The sequence below is a fragment of the Amblyomma americanum genome, chromosome 5 (genome assembly GCF_052857255.1).
Source record: "Amblyomma americanum isolate KBUSLIRL-KWMA chromosome 5, ASM5285725v1, whole genome shotgun sequence".
Classification (NCBI taxonomy): domain Eukaryota; kingdom Metazoa; phylum Arthropoda; class Arachnida; order Ixodida; family Ixodidae; genus Amblyomma; species Amblyomma americanum.
This window is the reverse complement of record NC_135501.1, coordinates 186,515,575-186,529,898: the sequence shown is the minus strand read 5'-3', so window position 1 is coordinate 186,529,898 and position 14,324 is coordinate 186,515,575. Positions and strand designations below refer to the sequence as shown.

At 49.4% G+C, this 14,324-nt stretch overlaps 1 protein-coding gene across 1 annotated transcript in view; it reads left to right on the top strand.

The window, feature by feature from the left end:
• Positions 1-8,259: 8,259 nt before the first annotated feature.
• Positions 8,260-14,324, top strand: part of LOC144133213 (uncharacterized) — a 33,927-nt gene continuing 27,862 nt past the window's right edge. Inside the window, exon 1 of the mRNA XM_077666108.1 lies at positions 8,260-9,454. Coding sequence (XP_077522234.1) covers positions 9,413-9,454 — 42 coding nt within the window. The 5' untranslated portion in view covers positions 8,260-9,412. The remainder of the gene's footprint in view (positions 9,455-14,324) is intronic.

Below are 14,324 nucleotides of genomic sequence, written 5' to 3'. Positions count from 1 at the left end.
GCTAAGTGATTTAGCGGGCGACGATTACCCCCCCCTCCCCCCGTCGAGCTCTCTCCCCGATGAAGATATCGACGGAGGCCTCTCCCAATTATTACACCACCGAAACAAGGGGGGCCGGACTGCCTCGCGCGGCCTGCCCGAACGGGAGCAATAATGGTAATACGAGAGAGAGCGAAAGCGAGGGAGGGGGGGGGGGGGAGCTTGGCATTCATGAGACGGAAGGCGACGGTAGCACGCGCGCCCACCTGTAATGAGCGAGATGATGAGAGGCGGCGCGGGCGAAGTGTTGGCCACGTCGGGGGTGCTGGGCGCATCGCGGCGGGCCACCGTCCAGGCTTCGGTACCCCCCCCCCCCCCCCTCGCCCCCCCTTTGAGATCAAGTACCGACGCCGCAGTGGAAGCCGTGCTCATTTGTCATGCGCCGCGATCGGACGCTAACCACCGCCGTGGGGACAGCAACCCCGTGCATGGCCGATTAAATCGTGCCGGTGGTAGGCTACGCGGCCTACGGCGCGGCTTTCCCCGCTTCAAGTGGCCGGCGTTTAGGGCAAGCTCTGTGAGTGTATATCCTTCGTAGCAACGGTATTAGCGGTGGTAGAGGTGTTGATACTGACAGTAGTAGCAGTAGTGCTAACAGCAACGGAAATACGTTGTGGCAGCGATAGCGGTACTATCACTCAAAGCGGAAATAAGCGGAGCTTATTTATGGTTCGGGTGATAAGAGGCTGAGCGAAACCTCTGCGGCAATGCTTCAGAAAGAGTTGCTGTTTGTGGGCAAGTAAAGGTTGGTGGTTCTGACTTGCGCTTTGTTAGTATTTCAAGAGATGCATACACGTGTGGCATCATTCCTCTGCTTGCGTGTTGGCAATGCATATCCTTCTCTTGTTCTGCCTTTGGCGATAGCGTTGTGCCAGTCAATGCAGACTGAGACTGCGCAGGCGGGCTGTTCATTGAATAGGTTTCTGAATCGGAACTGATTTGAGAGTAGCAATTGTCCCTACCTGTTCTCTTGTCATTCGTCTTTACCTACACTTTCAAAACACGTTACGGGAAGGGGACCGCATTTGAACAAGGAAATTGGAACCACATGATCAGCACTCACTCTGTTGATTTTATCTTATTTTGTTCGATAAGTATTCAGTTGCCTGTAAAAATGCCCCCCCCCCCCCCCCCCCCATACCACCACCTTTACCGGACAGCCTTAGGAAAGGCATGATAAATATCGTGCCAGGGAAAAATTGGGCGCGCTTCTAACCTTAACTGCGAAGTCACGAATTAAATATTTCAAGAAACATCACGCTGGCTGTTGCAGAATTTGAAAGAATTTACAGACTGTCGCGTCATCCAGCGGCAGTACAACGAACCGTCCAGTACTGCTCGATGCCTTCCTAGTGCCGCCAGTCATTGACGTCATAGGCTACGGCCCTGACCGTTTATAGCGTTTATAGCGCGTTGCACGGAGCATCTCTTGAATGAGCTTTATCAATACAAACTATCAGAATATAAACAAATCTTCGGCATTTTCGTTTCCAGTCTAGGTAAACGAATAGCAACAAACGACTTAGCAGGATGATGACATGGGCCGCTATCTCAAGAGGGTACTACACGGTCCAGAATTTTATCTGGTAATTCGACAGGTGCATTGTCAACACCGGGCACTTTTAGCTAATCTTTCAGATTAGCCACGCGACTAATCGATTTTTGTTGGCAGTAAACGCGCAACTGAAAATGGTCAGACCGCACAGGAACACGGCAGTCGTAAGTGAAACAATGAAAGGTGATGAAAGTGGGGGGTTTTCATCAGCACCTGCAATATTTTCTTCGTTCTATCCTGTATCCCGAACAGTGGGACTCCCGCCCAACTCTTCACTAAGAATAGCAAAAAAAAAAGCAGCTGATGTTAGGCTTTACTGGCCTTGGCTATAGACATCTGCAGACACTTTAGTCGACACAGGTAATACATCTCTTTTATACATTTACATCGCAAAATCTGTGGCCTCATAAAGGAGTTATCAGAAAGCAAAATAATGCAATAGAGAACAGCCCTCGAGCCCGAATCAAATGTAAGTGCACTTTGACGCATTTTTTTTTTTTGGCAGGCGTTGAAGCGGTTTACGAGAACGGCCGACAGACAAGTTTCCGAGGGTGCATAGAAAATAATATCGGCTTTGTAATCTAATTTTGGCATAGCGTATACACTCAAACTAAATCAAACGAAAACAGACGAAGGGATAAAATTATTCCCGATATCATGGGAGCGTTCCTTAATCTATAAAAAAAATGTTTGGTTTTGGTTTTATGGCGTTTAACGCCCCAAAACGACTCAGGCTATATGAGGGACGCCGTAGTGGACGCCCCTGGATAATGTCGACCACCTGGGGTTCTTTAACGTGCACTGACATCGCACAGCACACGGGCCTCTAGAATTTCGCCTTAATCGAAATGCGACAGCCGCGGCAGGGATCGAACCCGCGTCTTACCGCGGCGGCTCCATAAGGAGCGTGGCTGTATATTTCTTTTTCTTTATTGCATGAATATACACATCAATAAAATATCGTAGTTGCCATGCCTCTTGGCAGACAACCGTGTCTAATGGACTTTCATTACAACAAGTTGGTCCATCAGACTCAATATATCATCCGCATAGTCCTGCCCGTTATTAAGCCACCCACAGCGGAATTCAAAAAGCAAATACTAGATGCCTGTTGTAAGAAATGTGGCGATTATGTAGAACGCGTACAAGCTCTTTGCACACAGAGCAGACTTTATACTACTTTTGCTCTTTTGTTTCTGTAAAGTCTAAACATGTCTGACCGGCAGACTTCATTTGAGACTTCAGCGGTAGTATTGTGTTTTCCTTTGCTTTTCTGCCTTTTTGGCATTGGGTGTTTTGCAATGCACTACGACTTCACGCATCCCTAAAACGGCATTGGTTTGGAACAGGAGCCCATATATATCCCGTTAAGAACCCAGAGAAAAAGGGAGTTACCATAGCGCATGCGCAGAATCAAAATAGTGTTTTAGGCTTTGGGTTCACGCCGTTCCTTACTATTACCTAGAGGGAAAGCTGGCGGCACTGCACCTCAGCCACCATGGACGCTCAAAGCATCATGGGCCGGTGAGCTGCTTGTTGCGAGACAGTCAGATTTTTTCGGGAACACAGAGTGGCGTTACTGAGGTGTCCCATTCCGTCCACGGCGCGCCCCGCGCGCAGACGACTTCGGCGCAAACGTAGTGCGCAAAAGCCATAGTTGTGAAAACGCAACAGCACACGACTCCAAAAAAAGGTTTCTGTTTTCCGAAGTGCCATTAAAAAACCTCAACTGTTTAAGCGACAACGTTTTTTTTAAACATATTTTTTTTTAAAAGTACGCCTGTTTTTGCACGAAATATTGGCTTTTGTGGTCTGCGATATTTGGCCAATAGAAGAACACGCCATCTCTTATTTTGGGCAAACTTTGCATTCACATGCTTTTCTGCTCGTTTGTTGCAATTTACAGACAGGATATTGAATGTTAGGGCATTCTTGGTTATCGAACAACGTTTATTTTTTTCATTATTTTTTGGCCAAAAGTTGTGGTTCTGCCCCACGATGCTTAGAGCGCCCATGGTGGCTGAGGCGGCCTCGAGGAAGCTCCATGCACACTTCCATAGACGGGGCGCCAGCTTTCCCTCTAGGTAATAACAAGAACTATGTGGTTCGCGCTGCACCCTAACGCTGAATTCCAGCAGTAGGGTGCAACTCCCCCCCCCCCCCCAAAAAAAAAAAGAAAAGAAAAAACGACAGACAACATTGCGTTCGCTTTACCGCCAGCAACCAGAATACGCAGTCTCGTGGTGATTTAGCTATGACGTCAAAAACGTGAAATATTACTAATATTGCAGCTGATTTTTTTTTTCTGGCAGCGTAAAGTACTTGTAAGAGAAAGGACAGGAAAAAAAAAGCTGCACGTCACAACATGAGGGACCCTGGGGCAGATTGCAAATCGAAATGATACAGAATGAAAAATAATTTATTTTAAGCGCTATTCGGCATGGAGTAACACACGGCTGTTTCTTTTCGATTTTTTCAATACGACCCTCACCAAACGAATATGATTGCCCAACTTATATCGTGATGTAGATGAGTACAACACACTCTGGTCTGCCAGTATGTATCCAACTACTGCAACTCACGAATTAATCAACAAGAGCACTGAACAACCGCGTCTACAAAACAATCGCACGACCTCATAAAAACACGCTAACCACATCACAGCTACCGTTGAGCTCCAAACGAACTAATGGCCAAACAAATCAAACGAGTTATTTTACGCGTGAACTGGCATGCCATTTCTTCCTGCATTTCTTTTTTCATCAGCATAGCTGTAAGCGTATATAAAACTGACTTCGCTATACTTACAACTAAGCATTTCAATTTTCGGTCGAAATGGCGCTGCAGGCAAGGCTAACGCATGCATGTTATATGTAATATTATGAGCCAAGCACATATTTTAAACCTCGCAAGCATGTTATATGTAATATTATGAGCCAAGTACATATTTTAAACCTTGATCCCCTTATAAAAATAGCCTATAGACTTCTTATAGATTTTATCGCCTTCCTATATATACTTCTTTTTGTCTATTCATAGTCTATAGACTGTCTATAGACAAAAGTCTACTAAAAGTGTATGGCCATAAATCTACAGATTGTCTATAGACTGTCTATAGGATTTGTATTGCCTATGGACTGTTCTTTAGGGTTTGTCTACAGAGAGTGTATAGACTTTAAGACAGAAGTCTATGGACAGTCTGCAGACTGTCTAAAGAAATTTTCGTAAGGGATACTTGTGCATGTCGCAAGGCCGCTGTACGCACTGCAAATAGTATACTGTGAGTGAATGCGTGTATGGAGTGTGGCACTACAATGGCCTATGTTCTAGTGTGACTGAATATGTGCATAGATGGTGACTTCTGGAGTGGACTGTGATGTGAACTGTGTGGATTGATTGTGTGCATAGCTGGTGACTGCGGGAGAGAATGTGTGCTATTATAAGAGACTGTGCGCTTAGCGGGGTAGAGGCGGCATTGTTAATATCGAAGGGACGCTGCGGTGGAGCAATTGCCGGCAGATAAAGCAAGGCTAACCCCACCTGTAGCATTCATCACCTCAACCTCAACCTGAGCCCGTACAAGTTCGGGTCCCCTATTCAAAAACTAAATCTCCACTGAATTAACGACTTATCGGCTACGGCAGAATGTCAGGTGGGAAGGTCAGATCAGCAAATTAAGTGGTAAAAACGGTCGCGGCTTAGTTAGTGGAGGTCATGGGAGGGACTGTTTACCTGTTGCTGATGCGACTAGGATGATGCTGATGGTAATGATGGTAGTAGAGACAATAGAGGTAAAAAGTTTCCCTGAAGAGGAAGGCATAGAGAAAAAAAAAAACGTTAGGCGCTGAATGGCCCTAATTCACAATCGCTGTCGCAGTTGTTGTCGGCGTTTCAGGAGTCGAACGGCGCATTTTCACACGAGACCAACCAATAATTAGTCAGGAGGCATAGGGTGGACGTTCAGAAACCAAGTGTTAAAAAAAAAGGTATAAAACACTCGCCACAGGCTAGTTTACTTCACGTGGGCAGGAAAGAAAACCAAACATATGGACTAATTACGGAAAACAATTATTTCATTACTCATCATTTTCATTTTTGGAAAATGCTACCCTTTGCCTTAAAACTACAGAAAATAAACAGGTTTAATCCAGAACCCAATATATATTTTTTTTAATGCCAAAGGTTAACGGATGTAATCTTTGGTCAGTTTTCATTTTGTCTCTTTTTTTAAGTCTCAATAATCTATATATTTCTCTTGAATACCTCCGACTGTTTTATGTATATTCTTAACTACACCAATGGAATGCTGCATGTAAACTGCTGACTATTTGCAACAAACGAGGGACTTGCTCGTCTTGACCTCATTTCTAGTGCCTTGGTGTGCCTTAATTGTTCATTTTTTGTCACTGCTGCATTTTTGATCAGAACAATTTTGTCAACAACATACAGGAGGTTTCAGTTCATTTCGCGACTAGGGCAAATCGTTCTCAATATATATTCTCCGGAAAAATTTTTTCGCGACCTGAATTAACTTAATTCCGATTCAGTTTTAGTGCAATGAAAAAAAAAGCCCGAAAACAATTTTAGCACACGCAGTTGGCGCGATTCCATTATGAAGTCTATTACAGCGCAGCAAACATGACTTCGCACATGCTTGGCGGCTCCAGAAGCTATCACTAAAGGACTGTTCAAGATGAGACGGCGTAACGACACTTCCAATACCCCTCTTGAAGCGGTGGGAAAGGGCAAGAAATGCGCACTGCACACACTTGTTGTGTAAATAGTTTTTGTGTATATTACCCCTTCCCCTTATCCTCTCTTCCTGTCCCCTCACCTCTTTCATTTCATTTCTCCATTCTGCCTGCTATCCTTCATTTCCGCTGCCCCAGCTCAGGTGCTTCAGTGTCGACGGCAGATGCGGGGCTAGCAAAAAACCTTTCCTTCCTTTTTATTATTATTTTAATAGACTACTTACTACTACTACTACTACTGCACACAAGAATAAGTCTATATAAGAGTAAAAAGAGAATTCTGTCATCTAGCACACTTCCTTTTAGGGTTAGGGTCTGCTGCTCGAGCTCTGTCGTAGATTTAATAATAATAATTAATAATTGTTTTTTTGGGGAAAGGAAATGGCGCAGTATCTGTCTCATATATCGTTGGAGACCTGAACCGCGCCGTAAGGGAAGGGATAAAGGAGAGAGTGAAAGAAGAAAGGTAGAAGGAGGTGCCGTAGTGGAGGGCTCCGGAATAGTTTCGACCACCTGGGGACCTTTAACGTGCACTGAAATCGCACAGCACACGGGCGCCTTAGCGTTTTTCCTCCATAAAAACGCAACCGCCGCGGTCGGGTTCGAACCCGGGAAAGATTTCGACCATTAAATATACGGAGTGCTTACTCGTGGCAACGGAGGTATATTTCCACTGCAAGGTATATTAATTTGATGCAGTTAGCAATGGGAGGAGGCTTTTAAACTCGGCACAGGAGGTTAGCGAATAAAAGAGCTTGAAACTACGGTTAAAATCTTTGTAACTGCCAGAAATTCGCTTTTTTTTTTTAGAGGGAATTTGTTTCTGTTGTGAACCGTAACTATTCCGCATTTTTAGTGGTGGAACTCTACCGCAGGGCTTAGGCAGCACACCCTACAGTCCGGACAAGAGAGGTAAGCCAGTTGCAAGAAACAGCAGCGGAGACAGATCAACGGTATAAAAAGTGTTGGACGGGAGATTCTGCTCGAGTTGTAAAACAGAGGTTGACAGTCCGCAGAAGTGGTTAATTGGGAGTCATTTAGTTTCTATACTTAACACAACTAAACACGAATTACCCCATACGGGAGTGAAAATGGTGTGCCACGTGCTCTACCGCGCTGTCTACTAGTGGCATGGTGTGCTGCCCACCCGGGCTCGTAGTAAAGTCAGTCTGATTTGATTCTACATACGATGTTATCGTTTATTTATTTTACCCTCAGGGCAAAACATTGCAGAGGGGAGTGGGTAATACATAATAACACTGAAAATACAAACAATAGCAGATGACAATAAATTACCACAACATAGATAAGTTAGAATAAGTGATCAACACAAAATATCATTCAATAGAAGCGGTAACAGCAGACCTAAACAATACAGGGTCAGGAATATTTATTTTACCCTCAGGGCAAAACATTGCAGAGGGAAGTGGGTAATACATAATAACACTGAAAATACAAGCAACAGCAGAGAACAATAAATTATCACAACATAGATAAGTTAGAATAAGTGATCAACACAATATATCATTCAATAGAAGCGGTAACAGAAGACCTAAACAATGCAGGGTCAGGAATTGTGGAAACTGAGGAAGGAAGGTGGTTCCAGTCATGTGACGTGCGAGGAATAAAAGAATCCGAGAATGTTATAATACGGCCTTGCTTTTTCGTATTTGTCAGCGCACATAAAAGCAGTTTTGTATTGCTTTCTCCCGAGCCCACATTTATGCTCCCAATAATGCCAGGAGTTGTCAGAAGAGAATGTCGTTTTAACACCTGCTGAAGAGAAGTTAACCTCTGTCCTCGTTTTAAAGATACCTTTTCACGACCTGCGGAGCAGTCAGTAGGGAGAGTAGGCAGCCTCAATCAACTCTTTCCTGCGCTACGTGCAAAGCCGAGTGCCCTTCAACTTTTTTTTTTTAAAGGTCTTGTGAGAACACTTTCTGACAGTTTATGTATTTCTTAGAGAGCGAGGTAGCATTCCGTGTTCACGCATTCGAGGGTCACAAACGTGGTTTTCTCGACATCCGTGTTTGGTGTAGGGGAATATCTGACGCAAACAAGTGTGCTGTTTGCATTGTATTATGTTGCTTCTCATGATCGCCTGCGTGCTTTTCGCAACACGCAGCTGTCACGCGTATCATTCAATTAACGTTAGCAGGAATTTTCGCCAAATCACATTTGCCCCGTATATCGACCATCTAAGAATAAGTATCGTTACAGTCCTTGGTACGGAAAAAAATGACCCAGTCAACAGCTAAGAGGTCATACTTTCATGAACAAACATTGCGACGCGCGTCCGTGCAAACAGGCGCGTGGAGGCTCTTCCATCGAGGCTTGTCGAACCAAGTTTCCAGCAGCCCGCGCTGTTCAGCGCAGGAAAAAGATCGGCGCCGGCGGGAAAGGTGGCCAGCTGAGTGAGTCGGCAGCAGCTCGGGAGGAGGGTGGCCCGTCCCAGAGCGTTCGCGGCAGAGAGGGCCCCGCTCGGCCAGTGCACACGGCGACGACGCCAACCTTCGCAGCAGCAGCAGCCCAGCCAGCCTCGGCGCCTTCCCATCCCTCGCCCACACCAGCAGCAGCCGCCGCCGGCAGCAGAGCGACATGGCCGCGTAAAAAAGCCGCGTCCTCAGCTGGAAATCTTGGCGTCGCCGCCAGGCACCGCCACAGTTAGCGCACTCTCCAATTGGCTGCAGTAGAGCACGTGACCAAGGCGCGCGAAGCACGATGGGATCGTCGCGCGCCCCGTCGTCTGCAACGCTTGTGTCGGCCGCTCCTTCAGTGGGCGATCAGCCGCTGTCGGTGACGGTGTGTTCGGGAGAGCGGAACAGCGGAGGCGCTGCCACCGCGAGTGCAGTCTCCGCGCTTCTCTCTTGTGCGTGCTCTTTCGTCGTCTGCTGCTGCCGCCAGCGTTCGGCGTCGCCGTTCCCCGGCCTCGATTGTACCTGACATCAGTCGTCCCGAACCAGGGACTGTGTTTTCCACGACGTGTCGGCGTGACGACGAAGTCGACGACCACCACGGGACGAACCGTGCGGCCGTCATTCCGTGTCCGACGCCAGACGCCTATGGCATGGGGGTAGAGGTCAGCCCACTGCATGCCCTCAGACTTAAGGTGAGTCTTCGCTGCCGTACTCTCTCGACATTTGTCAAACGTGTTTGCGTGCACGTTCTTCTAGCGCTCGCATAGCACCCCCGCGCGCGCAGCGACAGTCACCTACGGCAAGGGGAAGACCCCGGGCATTCTTTTATCTCCTGCGGGCCGAACGGCGCGCGGGGGCCCGATGAAAAGCCGCAGCGTGGCATTGTTCCATACGAGCTTCTGTGCGATAAGAACTGGGAGCTCTTGCTCCGGCCGTGTTGTTCACTTTGCCGGACACCGGACGCTGCACTGTCAACAGCCGCTGACGTGCTCCGGTGCGGCTCTGAGGAAATCGCGTTGCAAGCCGGACAGCCAACTTCGGCAAGCGTTCTGCGCGGTCTCTCGACTCGTTAGCTTTCCCTTCACGCAACAAACTCCGTGAATGTGTCTTGAAGTTTGGAGGCTCGTAGCCTTTCGAAAGTCATCCCCATCGTAAAGCTTCCGAAACTCTCTACTAGCAAAAAAAAAAATACGTAGAGGAGTGAGTTTGCACCGGCGGCGGTGTCGGAGCGCGCGGGTTTCCCTGTGCGCGCAGCATCACTTATTCGGCACGTGAGATTCGCGGCCCGCGCTGCCCGGTGCGCTCCTCCTCATCGCCGGCGCTCGAAGAACGATGGTCTGCCGAGCATCATCAGCGGAGGAAATTCTTCGCCTTCGCGGCGCGCTTTCGGTGCCGCACGAGTCCCGACGGAGGAGTTCGCTGCGCCGTCGCTCGCGGTTTCGCCGAGAGATGGCGCCACCGCTCGGCGCGGACTCCGATGTCCACCCGCTCGCATGCTCACCCGACTTGTCGCCTGGTTTCGTTTCTTCGAACGGCTGCTGCGTTAAGTCAGACCGCGGCTCCGGTTTTGGTTCCGGTTTCGCTGGTTATGCTGGCTGAGGAGGCGCCTCGCAGGGCGCGTTTTCCCGAAATGTCTTCATTGCATAGTGTGCGTTTCTTTTCTGTGGGCCACTGCTGCTATAAACAATAGTTGCTCATATCAAGGTCATGGTAGCGACGAGAGCGAGTTTTTTCGGAAATTTTTCGTGGACATGTACTTTTTCCGTGAGTTGTACGCCGCCTGTAGCATGTGTTCTGCTAGTGGCAAACACGATTCAACTTCTCAGATGTGAACTTGCGAATGCTGCGCTCCATCCTGCTCTTGTAATGTCATGGCATTGTGCCCCGAGTCATGTATCGTGTGCAAGAAGCTGTTCTTCCGCGTATTTATTGCGCTGTCTGTTAGGGGTAGCTTTCGGGAACAAGAGGATCTGCTTTGTGTGCTTATTTGTTCATTATGATATCTGTGTCCTCGTTAGGCCTAACGTTGCGTAGTTGTGCGAAACCGTCCCCGAGCTTGCTGTGCTGACGTCCTGCCCTTTTGTCATTCGTTTTTAGCACGATCCTCGTTGACCGCTCGCAAGGTCCGTCGCGGATTCTCGCCTGCGCCCCCCGTCCGGCTGCCGTTGGCGCGGAATTTCGAGTTTGCCCCAGTTGCCCTCAGGAGCTTGCGCCCGGCCGTGTCCTGCTTCGAGTGCTGGTTGCCGACTGGCGAAGACGCATTGTTGTGCACTCTTGACGCGTTCTGTGGCGTGCGTGCTGATTCCTTCCCCGAACCCGATCTCAACTGCCGGACTTCCCCTAGAATAAAGAAGACTCGCTTAACGGATCGGTGACTTTTTTGTCTTTTACTTGCTCCTCGGCGGACCATTGCCCAACGCCGGATGTCGTGAGGGGTTTATTCACGGGCCACCCCCTCTGTGTTTTAAGTCCCTGCAGGTTCTCGGACGCGATCTTACTGAAGCCCTGAGCCGCTGCAGAACACAATTTAGCGCTGGTACTGTGCATCATAAACCCACGGATTCCTATGGGAGTTTCGCTGTGTCATTTCCTCCTGTGTAAACAGTACACGCCGCTTCTCCCGATAGCCCACAAGTAAAGGCTCTATCGAAATTCTTGGTGACGTAATTACACCGGCAAACTTTTGCGTGCTTTAGGCAAAGGAGCACTTGTTGATGTACCTGTTTTTTCGCCCCTGGCGACGTCTGGATCGGCGCGTCATTTGAAACATATTAGGTTGTGAACCAACCGGAAGGTTGACGCCGCTCGCGCCTTCCCACTACCTTATGACGCACGCGAAAATTTGAGACAAGGAAGTCTTTCCACAGCCCTTTACTTTCCTCCTGAGTATCTGAATTAAGAGCGTCAAAGGCATTTCTGTGCAAAAGCGGAACTAAAGGAATTTGCTCACTGGTGTTGCCAGAGAATCCCGTGACCGTGGAGCCAACAACTTTCCCCTCCATGATTGAGGCTCAGCGAGTCACGGGAGTTTTGCATTGGCAACTGGCTAGCATTTTCACTGTGGTCATATTTTTACGCTCTCTAAAGCAGCCTTGCGCCCGTTTTCAGCGGGTGCAGCCACGGACCTGTAAAAAAACAAACAAAATGGCATCCCACAGATTGTGTGGAGTTGGAAAGAGCCGCGCGTCAGTTACACGATGTGTCATCCTCGCGTTCCGCTCGCGCCAGGCGAACGGGCGTTATCGCGCTGCCACCGATACCGCCTCCGTCGAGCGCGCAAAAAAAAGCGATTCGGCAAGTCGCCGGCGGCAAAGTTCACGCCGCAACGCTCGCAGCGTCTGTCGTTGCTCCTGACAGCGACGAACAGCTCTCTGTCGATATCCGCCGCTGAGCGGCGGCGGCAGAGCGTTCGTTCCGCGGACGTCCGCACCTCGCCCGCGAGGCGCTGCCTTCGCTCCGGTGAGTCACGTGCGCGCTCTTTCCATCGCTCGGCAGATGGGCGGCCGCCGCCCGCCTTGGAACGGCGGCGTTGTTGCCCGCACGGCGCATGCGCCGCAGCTCCCCTCGCTCCCTCTGTTTCAGGCTGGAGGACCCCAGCCGTCGTTGCTGTTTTTCTCCCTCCGTCTGAGCTGCCATATTTTGTTTATCGCGTTGCTTCTCTCCTCCCCTGCCGCGAGTGCTGGGGCAAGTAGTGGCGGAGGCAGCGCCTTCGGCTCCCGTCTGGCTCTCTCTTCTGGTCGGGTCAAATTTTGCGGGCGTCGGGGGCCGTCGTGTCTCGCTTTGCAGGACCCCGATAGATGGCGCAGCGGCGGAAGCGAGAAGTTTGGATTTTTGGGGGTCCGCTCCACATTTCAGGCAACTTATAGGTAGCGGCCGCTTGACCGAAAGCTATCGCTGTTCCATCTTTGCGGCGTCTCTTCCACAGTTGTAGTGCGTTTTTTCGGGAAAGAAATGAGGAGACGGTGCATACCTCTATAGCTACCCAATTCGCGTCAGGGTTGATTGAGAACAGCTGCTCAAATTTTAATCCCTGGAGAACTCTCGGAAAGGCCATAACGATCTCGGTTTATAATGCTTTTGCCGCTACAGCGTCAGGATTATAAACCTTTCGAGTTCGGTTGTCTGTGGAGTATCCACATGAAGCGTACAGCAAAAAAAAAAAAAACGACAGCAGTAAGTATGAAGGGTTTATCTGGAGTTTAACGTGTCTTGGCCGTGGTGACATCTACTCGAGTGTTATTTGCTGCTTCCACTTTGCTCACCGTGTAGCCTTACTGTAGCGACCACACCTGTTGGATTAGTCTACTTCCCTCGCAGCCAAGTTTAATGAGGGCAAATGACAACCTTGCAAGTCGAGTGCGTGAATAGATATAGTTAGTGCTACCTAGCAGAAGTCAGTTCATCCCAGCAGCTTTGCTCCAATTCTCACACTTTCTGCAGACGAAAGTAACTTCAACAGGAAATAGCTTACGTCGCCATCGCAAGCTTTGTGAGTGCTGTTGGTCCGAAATTACTGAGTGAACTGCCGACTATCTGCGCGTTCTCTTGCCAAACAGTTACCAAGTTGCTTTCAGTGAGCATTGCTTCAGTTGGCAATATGCCACGCGATAAACTGCCACCTGATGCGGGACCAATGGTCAAACCGCCAATTCTCTTTAAGCTATAAGTTCACACTTTGTCACTGATGAAGAGTGGCTAGCCTCTCGGCAGTGAAACGACTACGAACAATCATCCTAGGTGCTTCTCCGCCCGTCAAAACACACGTGCTTCAGTTCTCGAAACTCATCCTGCTAGGTATTGCGTGCTTCGGTCGAGTCTCCGGACTCTTCACTGTCCGGGTCGCACTTTTTTTTTTTTCATAAGCTAGGGATGGTCGCCGAGGCTGTGCGCGCGCGGTAACATGCCGAGTTGAGGAGGAGGGCGATTCGCGCAGGTTCGCGCGGCCTAGAGAGGGGGCGAGGGTGCGCTGAGCGACGGCATTGGCTGGGCTCGGCCGGCGCGGCAGCAGCTGTAATAAATAAAGCGGCCAAGAGAGAAAGAAGAATCGAGCAGGGGGAGAAATGGAGGGACGCCGTCGCGGCGAGAAATATGGAAAGAAGAGAGAAAAAACAAAAGCCGAATCTGAAGCTGCCGGCAGAGCAGCAAGAGAGCACACAAAAAAAGACAAATAGGCAGAAAGGAGACTGGCGGAGGGCGCTGCGCCGTCGAGGAGGGAGTTTGGTGGCGCCATCGCGCGTGCGAGCTTGTGCGCATGCGCGCTGGGTCGGCGCACGCGTGCCGTCGGAATATTGCGGAGAGGGTGAGGAAGAGGGAACAGCCAGCGCACCCGTGTAGTGGGAGAGGGGATTGTGAAAAATGGGGGGACGTCGGCAAACCAGCTGAGCGCGGCCATTGTGAGGAGGGGGTAAGGAGAAGGAGCTTGGTGCTTGCTGAATTCTGCGAAACTGAGAGGGAGGGAGACGGCCGATGTAGAGAGAGAGAGGACTGACGATGGTGCTTTTCTTTTGTCTTTCCTCTTCGCGCCGCCGCCCTGCTGCTGGCTTTTTTTTTACTAGTCATTTC